The sequence below is a fragment of the Pediculus humanus genome, genomic scaffold, assembly GCF_000006295.1.
Source record: "Pediculus humanus corporis 1103172107927 genomic scaffold, whole genome shotgun sequence".
NCBI lineage: Eukaryota > Metazoa > Arthropoda > Insecta > Psocodea > Pediculidae > Pediculus > Pediculus humanus.
The window spans coordinates 95,476-106,893 of NW_002987499.1; the positions used below are offsets into that span (position 1 = coordinate 95,476).

Genomic DNA, 11,418 nt, shown 5'->3' on the forward strand with positions numbered 1-11,418 from the left:
ATAAAGATGGACTCAGGAAGACCTTCAAGAATTGATGTGGTGCTATCTTATAATAAGTGGCACCACCGAAATTCGAGTATTTGTCCCTAAGGAATCGGGTAGAAACCTCAGATAAATACTTAAAAATCCCGACAAGTAGCCTTGTCGTGTTTAATGGTGATAATAATAATAATAATAATAATAATAATAATAATAATAATAATAATAATAATAAATTTAAATACTGATGATAATTTGATAAAGTAAAAAGTTCTCGAATAATTTACGTCGTCTTGAGTCGTTTATTTTTTGTTTTTTGCGGGAGAAAAAAAAAAAAACTACTTTAAAAACAGAACGGTTGGCAGAGTCGTGAAAAAAAAATCAACGTATTTAATAATACAAACACAAAAACAAACAAAACAAACATTACGTGTATATCTATATAATCGTTATTCTATTCTCGCGATTTTTTTTTGTTGTTGTTTTGTTTTGTTCTTCTTTGATAAGGAAAAAAAAAATGATGACTGGAATAAAAACGTCGTTGATAACAATAAAAAAAAAATTATTACGCGTTAAAAATTACTCCGATTATAAATTATTATTATTATAATTATTATTATTATATGGGTAAGTATAAAAAAAAATTGTTTTTCTTCTTTTAAATTGTTTATACGTCTCCCCCTTTCTCCTTTTCTTTCCCTCTATGTTTTGTTTTCGTTTGTTTGTTTGTTTTTATTATAATATTTATAATTTATATTATTATTAAAATTTGTTTCAATCATTCGAGTAATTTTTTTTTAATTTTTTTTTTTTTTTTTCTACAATGAGGTCGTAATCCGGAAGAAGAATTTAAAAAAATTAAAAAAAATAATAATTCAGATTTAATAATAAATAATAATAATAATAATAATAATAATATCAGACCGAAATCAGAAAAATATTATTCGTCATATAGAAAAATTCAAACTCCTCCGATCGATGTTATAAAAAAAAATTTAGATGATTTTATATTTAGCTTATCGAATTTTGAAATTAAACAAAAATTGGGTAAGAAATTAAATGTTAAATAATTCGTTTGGATTTTAATCATCATTATCATTATTATCATCATCATGTGTATTAATTAATTTTATTATTACAGACAGTTGCCCTGGTAATTTAGGAGAATGTCCGTTATTAAACGATTTTCGAGAAGGTTTAAAAAAAAGTTTATCAAATCATGTAACCGTTTCTGTGAAAAATGATGATAACGACATCGATAATAGATTTATTAATAATAATAATAAAAAAATTAAAAATAATAACGAAGAAGAATTGAAAAAAATTAATATTAATAACAATAGCAATAACAATAACAATAATAATAATAATATTATTATAATAAAAAATGTTAAAATGCCATCGACGGTTAAATGTGGTGCCGTTGATAAAAAAAAAGAAATAAAAACAAATTTGACGACGAAAAATAATGGCGCCGCGAAAAGTGTCATTAGATCGACTAGAGCTCAAGATTTAAGATCACAAAGCAATCGTGATTTATTATTAAAACCAAAGACGACAATTGAAAAAACTCGAAATTCACAATCGCCATACGTATCATCGAATTTATATATGAAAAAGAAAAAAAATTCTGGAAACAATACTGGAAAACAATCGGAATTCAGTAGCAGTAATAATAATAATAAAACGATAACGAACAACAAATCGAACGTTGTTGTTAAAAATGTCGTCGCCGCCGTCGTTTCGGAACAAGAAAAAAAAAAAAAAAAAGTGACGACGTCGACGACGATGGCCGCAAATGAGAAAAACGTTAAAACCGCACCACCACCACCACCGCCGCCGCACAAGGGAAAATTAAAAAAAGGAAAACCTTTAACGGCTGGTGAAAAATTAAGTTTGCAAAGGCAAAAAACCCAAGAAATAATTAATCCGAAATTCGTTAAGAAAATCAACGATGATAATAATGATAATAATAATTTAAAATCCATGTACGTGAGTCCGAACGGTGATAATGAATTTTTTCAATTGAAAAAAAGTCAAACTTTTTTCATTTGTAAAGGTGCTAAAAATTTCGGAGACGGTGATAATAATAATATTAATAATAATAATAATGGAGGTGGTGGTGGTGGTGGTGGGGATGGTGATGATGATGATAATTTAAAAGAGAATAATAAAATCGATAGAGTTAACATCATGTCCGAAGAAGATGAGAATGATGATGATGATGATGATGATGGTGGAATATCACCAAAATTAAATCCTTTGACTCATAACGATTCGTTTTGTTTAATTGTTAAATCGAGTCAAAATTGGTCACAGAAAAATAGATCGGATGATGAAAAATGGCGTCAATACGATTTATCATCATCTCACGACGATGATGACGATAACGATGATGATGTTGTAAATGATGATAAATTATTATATAAAAAAACAAAGGATAAGGGAATATTGAAAAATTCAAATCACAATTTAAAATCCGTTGATTCCCTTGAAAAAATCGATTCGGAAAAAATTGTGAGATTTTCCGATGAAATCCTTGTACGTAATAAAAAAATTTTTAAAAAATTAGTTAGGAGAAAAAAAAGAAATCAAAATTTTTTCACTCCCATATGGTTTAATAAACAAAAATTATTTCAAAAATATTATCAATATTTATTAAAAGAAAAATCTATATTTATTTCTCATCGGAGTGATTTCATACCTGACGATTTAAAACCTTTTCAGATACCTGTTTCGATTAAGGAAAAATACGAAACGGACGTTTTTGGATTATCCAAAAGAACAAACAACAGACACCCCCCAAATAATAAAAATTATACAAACAATCCTTGCAGTTATTGAAATTTATATCATCATCATCATCATCATCATTCTCAATTTCGGCTCACTTTTTTTCCTTTTTCCTTTTTCCTTTTTTCTTTTTTTTGTAAAAGTAGTTTTGCCAACGTTTGAAAAAAAAAAATAATAATAATAATGAATACATATATGTATGTTTTTTTAAAAAAAAAATCCCTTTTCCTGCGAATAATAAATTATGCAATTTGTTCTACAGATGAGTAAATTTTTTGCAGAACGAAAATTAAAAAAATAAAAAAATTTTTTTACAAATCGGGGAGCACTAAGACCGAAGAAAAACCGTATAAAAAAACGAGAAAAAAAAGAGAGAGAGAAAGAAAATGATAAAGTAAAAGAGAGAAAGAGAAAGGAAGAATAAAGTGGGGAGGGGGGAGAGGGAGAGGAGAGGGGGGGGAAGGAAAATTACATTTAGTTTTATTTAAAAGCGTAGAAATACGTAGAAATAATAAAAATAATTTTTTTTTTTGGGGGGGTCTTTGTTGTTGTTGTTGTTACTCCTGCCGCCATTTTAATATAAATTAAAACTACAAAGGGATTTAGTCCTTTTTTTTTTTTTGTTAAAAAGAGAATTTTAAAGAAAATATTTTTGCACATAAGAAAATTTAATTACTCGTACGTAGCCTCGAGTATTACATTTCCCTGTATTACACCGGGGGAGAGAGATTTTAAACACAAAGATGCCGAATAATAATAATAATAATTTTAAAAAAAATTCATTTTCATTTTTTTTTTTTTCATATGAAAATGAATTTTTATTTAAAGTCATTAAATATTTAAAAATCAAACGTTTAAAAAATTCTACGAAATATACATAAAACATAAAATTTATTTTTAATTTAAGTAACAAAAAAAAAATTAACAATTTATTACCACTTTCCGTACGTATTCTTTTTTTTTAATTGATTGTTTTTATAAAAAAATTATTATTATTAATATTTTTTTGTTTTTAAAGATATTAAAATTTTTTTTAATCATAACTTTTTCTTATTCTTTAAGAAAGAACGACCATTCTTCACTTTAATGCTTTTTTGTTAGTGAGTGAAAAAAAAAAAAATTAATTAACCGTTCCTTTGATTACGTGACTTTAGTTTAATTAATTTTTTTTTATATATATAAGGAAAAAAGTAATAAAAAATAATAATAATAATAATAATAATAATTGAAAACTTTTCCCTTTCCCTTTTTTACCCCCTTCCCGTATTTTTTTTTTTTTTTTTTTTTTTTATTATAACGCGAAAAAAATATTTTTTTAAATAAATCGATAAATGATTTTATTTATTATTATTATTATTATTTTCGACTTTTTGTTTAAATAATTTATTAATTAAACATTTTCAATTTTACGTAAAATTAATTTAATAAAATTAAAAATACACACACGCGATATCACAAAAAATAAAATAAAATGAAAATGAAAAGGTTAAAGTTTTTTGTTATAAATACAATTTCATCCATCTATCTATCCATTCATCGACATTTTTCTCTGATAATAATGATAACATTTTTTAATGTTTTCCTTTGTTAAGATTTTACACAAAAATTTGGCGGGGATATAATATAACTTTCACCCCGTAGTATATCGCATTTTAATTCTTTAATTGCTTCTTTTAAATATGGTTTCTCATAAAGTTCTTCGACTCTCACGAGACCCAAATTATTTTTTATACCATTCGGACCGAGTTCTATGGGTCCGGCAAAATAACTCACACCTGATAACCCGTAAAAGTCCATTATTATAATCATCGATAATAAATGACAAATATTTTAATTTATGATTACCTGGTACCGCGTTCGAATAAACGTATGCTAAATCTATGACGTCTTTTTCATTTCTTAACCCCCTGATCAAATTATGTGTAAACCTTGTTGCTCCCAATGCAACTGATAATCTGGGTCCGCCTTTTTCTTTTAATGTTGTTACAAGACAAGATGAATGTCGGATTTTATCAATTAAATACTCGTAAAGTGACTGCAGACAAACATTTTAAAAAAAAAAAAAAAAAGAAAAATTATTCGCCGAAAAAAAAGAGAAAATAAAATAAAATAATTTTTTTTTTTTTTTTGTGATCACGAAAACGCCATTTTTTTATCAACAAAAGATATTTTTTTTTTTTTTTGCTATTGATAAAATGTTAACCTATTATTATCATCATCATCATCATTATTTTAGGTACTTTTCTCCGGTTATTCGATGCTTAACAACCGATTTATTAAAAATTAAAAAAAAAAAAAAAATTTTTGTTTATTTCATTTTCTCGTTTGTTAATAATAAAAAAGGTAAACATACTTTTGGAATTTGCACGCAGGGAGATGTTTGCGATAAAACAGGTACGATCGATTTAGAACTGTGTCCACCGATAACAGGTACGAGAAATTCACCTGGATCTACTGTACCACCTAATATGTCATTAGAAACAATCGTACTTGCTCTCATAGCGTCTATCGTTGTTATTCCAAATATTTTTCTCGAATCGTATTTATTTGCCAATCTGATAGGAAAGAGAGAGAGAGAGAGAAAGAGAAAGAGAGAGAGAAGATGTAAAAAAAAAAAAAAAAAAAGGAAAATTTAAAAAAAAAAAAAAATATTTATTACACTTACTTGAGTTGACGTGACACCATTGGAACAAAACTATTGATTGGATTTGTCAATATACCAATCAATGCTTTTGGATTAACTGATATAATTGCATCGGCTAAATGTTTAACAACGGGAGCATTATATTCAAATAAATCATTGTGTGTCATACCTGGGGCTCTTCCAACACCCGCACAAATTAGTATTATATGTGAATCCTAAAAAAAAAAAAAAAAAAAAAATTAAAATTTTTCATAATAAATGTAGGCATATGTAGGCAACCATGTCAAAAATTTTATAATGGCACGTGTTAAATGTTTGTTTGTTTATATTGTTTTTTTTTGTTTTACAATTTTATAAAATTAAATGTATACAAAATATTTTATGTGTTATTAGGTTTCGTTAAAGTAAAACAACAACAACAAACAAACAATGTATACTAAAAACTTACACGCAAAGCTTCATTTAAATTTTCACAACCCCAATATGATTGTACACGACAACTTGTATCTATGTGTGACAAATCCATGGCCATACCGTAGGTTTTGTCAATGTCGTAAAGGGTTAACACGTTCACGAGTGGAGATTGTTTAAGTAAAAAAGCAATTATTTGTCCGAGTTGTCCATTTGCACCACATAAAGTGATTTTAATTTTCGATGGACATTGATGAACGGTTTTTATCTTATTCGGATCCGGGCAAGGACAACCAATTGAATATTTTCTTTTGATTTTTCGTAAAATGACATTTATTTGTTTTGTATAACAACTTGTCAAATTTTGAGTTCCTATTTGACGAAACATTTTTCCAAAAATTTATTTTTCCTACATATTTCAAATTGCTAACTCATTTTTAAAGTTTACAATACGTTATATGAAACACATCTAAGAAGGCGGTGTGTGACAATTTAAAATTTTTTTAACAAAAAATTTTCCGTTAAATCCTAATAACTGATTCTCATTCTCAAATTACAAAATATTTTCATGCTGTTGCTGCTGTTGTTGTAAATTTACCGTGATAACCCATTAAATTTTCTTTTTTTTGTTGCTGTTGTCTTTAAAAAGTTGACAAAAAAAAAAAAATTTATCTTAAAATTAATAAAATTCTGACATTTTTTAAAAATTTATTTTAATTTTTTTATATGCGATCCCGACATTTTTTTTTTATCTATATTTTTTATATATAATCATTTATTATTTTAAAAAAATTACGAAATTTAAATATTTTAAAAGTGATAAATTAATTTAAATAAATTAATTTAAATAAAAATTATTTAATAAAAATCCACAGCTTACCTTAACTTGTAAATATTTCAATGTTGTAGAATCTGAAATTGATTTGTTTTGTTTTCTGCTCTCAACTGTAAACCGGCTGGGACAAAAACAACCTAAAAAAAAAATTCCGCACTTTTTTTTTTTTTTTTTTTAAATTATAATTTATTTTTATTAATTTTATTATATTAAAAATGATTTGTGATTATTTAAAGTATTTTTATATTTAATAATAATTTCAATATCCGTTTGAAAATTTATTTATGTGCCAAGTAAGAAAATCATTTTTTCAATTGACACTTTGTACTTGTTATATTATCACCTCAATAAATTTATCAAATGAATTAAATTTTACTTTTTTTTTTTTAAATTATAATTATTTATCAATTCAATTATGTATTTCATTCACAAAAATTATTTTTTTTTTTTTTAATTCAAAGCCAATTGTGTTCGACAATGTTTTGATACAGATTTTTTAAATTGTCTAAAGAAATGAAAATTAACAAGTCAATCAGGGAAAATTCTGATATGACAAGTTTTAAAAAATTTTATGAATATTATTCTACTATCGAATGCAAAAATGATTTTTTTATTACTTGTTTCGAACTGAATAATGTGAGTAAAATGATGCACACATTTGTGTGTGTCTCTCGATTAATCTCTAAAATTAACAATTTATACTTAACATTCTTATTTTTTAGGAAAATTACAAGTGGAATTGTTTGGATTGTGGTTTGATGTTAACATCAGAATCACAAGCTAGAGAACATTTTTTAGGAAAAAAACATCAAAATGTATTAAAAAATAAAACATTTTACAATTCTTTTATTGATATAACTAAAACTAGTCCGATTAATTGTTTAAAAACATTGTGAGTTTCATTGTGCCTTATCGATAAATTTTGTTTACTAAATATTAGTATTATTGTTGACAAAATCATTTTCCAGTTCCAATTCCAGTGATAATATTTTGTCAGAAAGTAGTAGAATACAAAGTTTGAGAAAAAATTATTTTAATGTTCATACTCATGGGAAAAATAATTTTCAAAACATTGTTCCTCCTCCCGGTGAGTACGAATGCACAGTTTATAAATCGAAGAAATTATTCGAGAATGAAATAATATAAAAAATAAATTATTAATCGATAAAGTTTTGCAATATTTAATTGCAATCATGGCATTTCATGTTAAATATACATAAATAAAATTTTATTTTAGCTGGAAGAGATAACATATTGGAAACGGTTATAAAAAATGATAGGAAAAAATTTTCACCTACTGATCTTTCCATTTATAGAACTCCTTCTGGTAAATATTATTGTCAATCATGTGACCTCACAGTTAATTCACCTGTTCAATTTTTACAACATTCTCAAAGTAGAAAACATAAACATAAACATAAACATAAACATAAACTAGTCGAATGTGTAAATTAAAATAAAATAATTTTTTTTTTTTTCTTTTTTATATAAATCGTTTAAAGCCAAAAATAAAAAAAAAATAAAAGCATAAAAATTTATCATGCTTTGATTTTTTAATTATTATCTTATTAAAGTATTAAAGTAATAAATCAGTATTATTATTATTATTATTATTATTATTATTACTATTTTTTAATTAATGTATTAAATTATTATTAAAAATGAAGTCTGCTTTTAAATTGTTTAAACAAAAAATTTAATTATATAAAAACTTGTATCATGTACCTGTAATAATAAAATGTTAAATATTTAAATATTGTTACCATGTTTTTTTTTTTTTTTTTTACTTTATTATTGTTTTTTAAATTGTTATAATAATAATAATAATAATAATTTAATTTAAACATATGTTTTTATATCTAGTGTCAATTATTTATTTATTTTTCATTAACTTATTTTTAATAAATTCGTATTTGTATTAAATTTATATATTTATTAAAAAATAATAAAAATCAATATAAAACCTATGACTAATTTTGTTTTATTTTTTCAATAAATAAATAATAAATAAGTTATAATAACATATAGATATATATATTTAAATAATAAATAAATAAATAAATAAAAATAAATAAATAAACTTATTTGTCGAGTGTAAAATTCAAGAAATTCTTGTTTTTCTCGGTGAAATCCTTCGCGATTCGTTATAAGTATTATTTAAATAAATAAATAAATAAATAAAATTAATCATTAAAGTGGAATAAAGCAAAAAGAATCCATTAAGTTAATACATTTTTTTGCAAAAATAATAATAATAATTACTATTATTATTATTATTATCATTATAAAAAACGTTAATTACGTACGAGGCACGAGAATAATGTAAAAACCGTTTTAGGCATGAGTTCGAGTTTATCTTAAATTAACTACATAAGTTAAACATGTAATCAACGAATTTTCTTTTTTTCCCCCTTGGAAAATTCTTTCCTTTGTTTTTTCCTTTAAAAAAAAAATTATACGAGAAAGTAAAAATGATTATTGTTATTATTATTATCATGTATTTATATATATGGAATACTCCGTTGTCCATTCGTCGTACCTGGGCGTGTTATAAGAAGAAGAAGGCCAGTGTTAAATGGAATCAGGACGATGAGTTAGTGTGTACTCGTTATTTCCTCTTCATTTAAATCTGACCTTCCAGATCTTTTAGATGAACTTTTTTTTTTATTTTTGTTTTTTAATTTTCTCTTGTTTTCATATTGTTGCAAAGAAGATGGTAATTTGACCGTCGAAGAATCAAATTCATAAATCCCATCATTTTTTTCCGATTGGATTTTTTTATCAAATTGATTTTGATGCACGACCTTAAATTGAGTTATGGGTCTTTGGGGGACGTTGAGAATCATGATGGGACTGTTCGATATATCGCTATTTTTAAAATTAAATATTTCTCTATCCGCAATTCTTATACGTTTTCTCGTTATCGGCATGTTTTTCAATTTAAACGTTTCTTTCGAATCCGTACCTAAAACGTGCCAAAGTTTCGAATCGGGATTCGGTGGGAGCGGCGACACCGTCGTCGTCCTGCTCAAATTCGGTAATTTAAATATTTTATCGGCAAAACTCGTCGTTGAATTTTTATTCTTATAAAATTTTCTCCTGTTGTTGTTATTTTGTTTCCTTTTTCCCGTTTTTAATTTAGGTACCGAGTTGTATTCTCTCCTACTACTTATCGATACATCCGGAGATTGTTCTGATACGTAGGTTTTATAATACGTACCTAATTCTTTAACGTTTGTTTGATTGTTGACTAGTTTTAATGGCAATCTCGGATGATTCTGATTGGTAAATCTATTTATAAAAGGCATGTAGTTGGCGAAGAACGTCGACATCGCGGATAACATATCGGGAATGTTAACTTCGAATGGTAAAAATGGTATGCTGTCAACAGCATCTTCGACGGATCCCCAAAAAATTTTCACATCGGTACCGTTACCCATTTGTTGAGTTTGCGAAACGTTGTAGTGTTTTTCAAGTTCCGTATCGTAAACTACGACAGTGTTTGGCATGGGGGGTCGAGGTGATAACGTGTTATCACCGGAAGTATTTAATAAATATTTAAACGTTTCCGGTGTCAACAATGGATTTTCATTATTGATTTTGTTATGTTGACCCTTATTGTGTAGGATGGATCTTGCAGATGTTGTTTCATTAACTTCAAATTTTTTTGGTTTATTATTATTATTATTATTATTTGATTTACTTATCATCGGTAGTGGATCTTCCGCATCGTCAAAAATATCCATGAGCATGTCGTTATTTCCAAAACCGATAAATTTTCCTTTTCTATAAAAAAAAAATTTCAAATTTAACAACAACGTGATTTTTTCTCTTCATATCTTCTCGTAAATCGCAATCGAAATGTGAAAACGAAAAAATCTTAAAATTTTATTTATTTATTTATAACAAAAAAAAAAATATCTAGAATATTCTATTTCATTTTTTGTAAGACCGTAAAAAATAATAATAATAATAAGATAAAAAAAAAAAAAAAAATGAGAAAATCCATTACAGAATTCTTTAGTTATCTTATCGTATTATTATGACATTTTATGTTTTATTATATTCACCCCCCAGAAAAGAGGCTCCCCTCAAAAAAAAAATTTTTTTCTACTAAATTACACGTAATTATACTAAAACAAATTGTTAATCTACAATTATTATTATTATTATTAGTACTACAAAAAAAATATAAAATGCTTACCTTATTTGATTTGAATTTGGTAGGATGACGATGCCCCCCATTATCGGTAGAAAAGTTAATAATAATAATAAATTCATCTGAAAATTAAAAAAACAAACGTAAACATTTGTAAACAATTTAAAAGTCATCATTTTTATGTTAAAAATAAAACCGAGAAAAAAAAAAGAACGGATTACTGTCGGCCATTTTTAAACGTTCGATTACAATATTTTTGCTATTTTAACGTATTCAAAAAAAAAAACAATTAAAAAAAAATTTTCCGAACGTTTTTCAACAACGAGAAAATCATTTAATTTATATAATAATGATAAGAAAACCCCGTTCCCCAAGAAAATATTAATAATAATAATAATAATAACGAACGGTTAACGTTCGTGATTTTATCTCTAAGAATACGTTATTATAAAATTTAATTAATCATTTTCTTTTCTTTTTTTTTTTTTTAATTAATGAAAAACTTTTTTTTTTACGCACGTTTTCGAAACTTAATAAATTTTCAGTAATAATAATAATAATAATAATAATAAAAACTTTTCAAATAAAAATTAAAAC

The 11,418-nt window shown here is 25.0% G+C and overlaps 4 protein-coding genes across 4 annotated transcripts; 2 read left to right on the plus strand and 2 right to left on the minus strand.

Moving 5' to 3' along the window:
- Positions 1–1,374: 1,374 nt before the first annotated feature.
- On the plus strand, positions 1,375–2,823 carry Phum_PHUM401550 (uncharacterized protein; the record flags this gene model as incomplete). Its single annotated transcript, XM_002428754.1, has 4 exons — positions 1,375–2,059; positions 2,096–2,382; positions 2,419–2,520; positions 2,707–2,823. 4 exons carry the CDS (start codon positions 1,375–1,377, stop codon positions 2,821–2,823), a joined length of 1,191 nt encoding a protein of 396 aa, XP_002428799.1.
- A 1,536-nt stretch (positions 2,824–4,359) lies between these two features.
- Phum_PHUM401560 (malate dehydrogenase, putative) lies at positions 4,360–6,215 on the minus strand (the record flags this gene model as incomplete). The annotated part of the gene is made up of 5 exons (XM_002428755.1): positions 4,360–4,547; positions 4,618–4,807; positions 5,126–5,327; positions 5,438–5,631; positions 5,865–6,215. 5 exons carry the CDS (start codon positions 6,213–6,215, stop codon positions 4,360–4,362), a joined length of 1,125 nt encoding a protein of 374 aa, XP_002428800.1.
- A 960-nt stretch (positions 6,216–7,175) lies between these two features.
- Phum_PHUM401570 (uncharacterized protein) lies at positions 7,176–8,100 on the plus strand (the record flags this gene model as incomplete). Its single annotated transcript, XM_002428756.1, has 4 exons — positions 7,176–7,298; positions 7,385–7,554; positions 7,631–7,749; positions 7,979–8,100. 4 exons carry the CDS (start codon positions 7,176–7,178, stop codon positions 8,098–8,100), a joined length of 534 nt encoding a protein of 177 aa, XP_002428801.1.
- Positions 8,101–9,256: 1,156 nt separating this feature from the next.
- On the minus strand, positions 9,257–10,907 carry Phum_PHUM401580 (uncharacterized protein; the record flags this gene model as incomplete). The annotated part of the gene is made up of 2 exons (XM_002428757.1): positions 9,257–10,448; positions 10,867–10,907. 2 exons carry the CDS (start codon positions 10,905–10,907, stop codon positions 9,257–9,259), a joined length of 1,233 nt encoding a protein of 410 aa, XP_002428802.1.
- Positions 10,908–11,418: the final 511 nt, after the last annotated feature.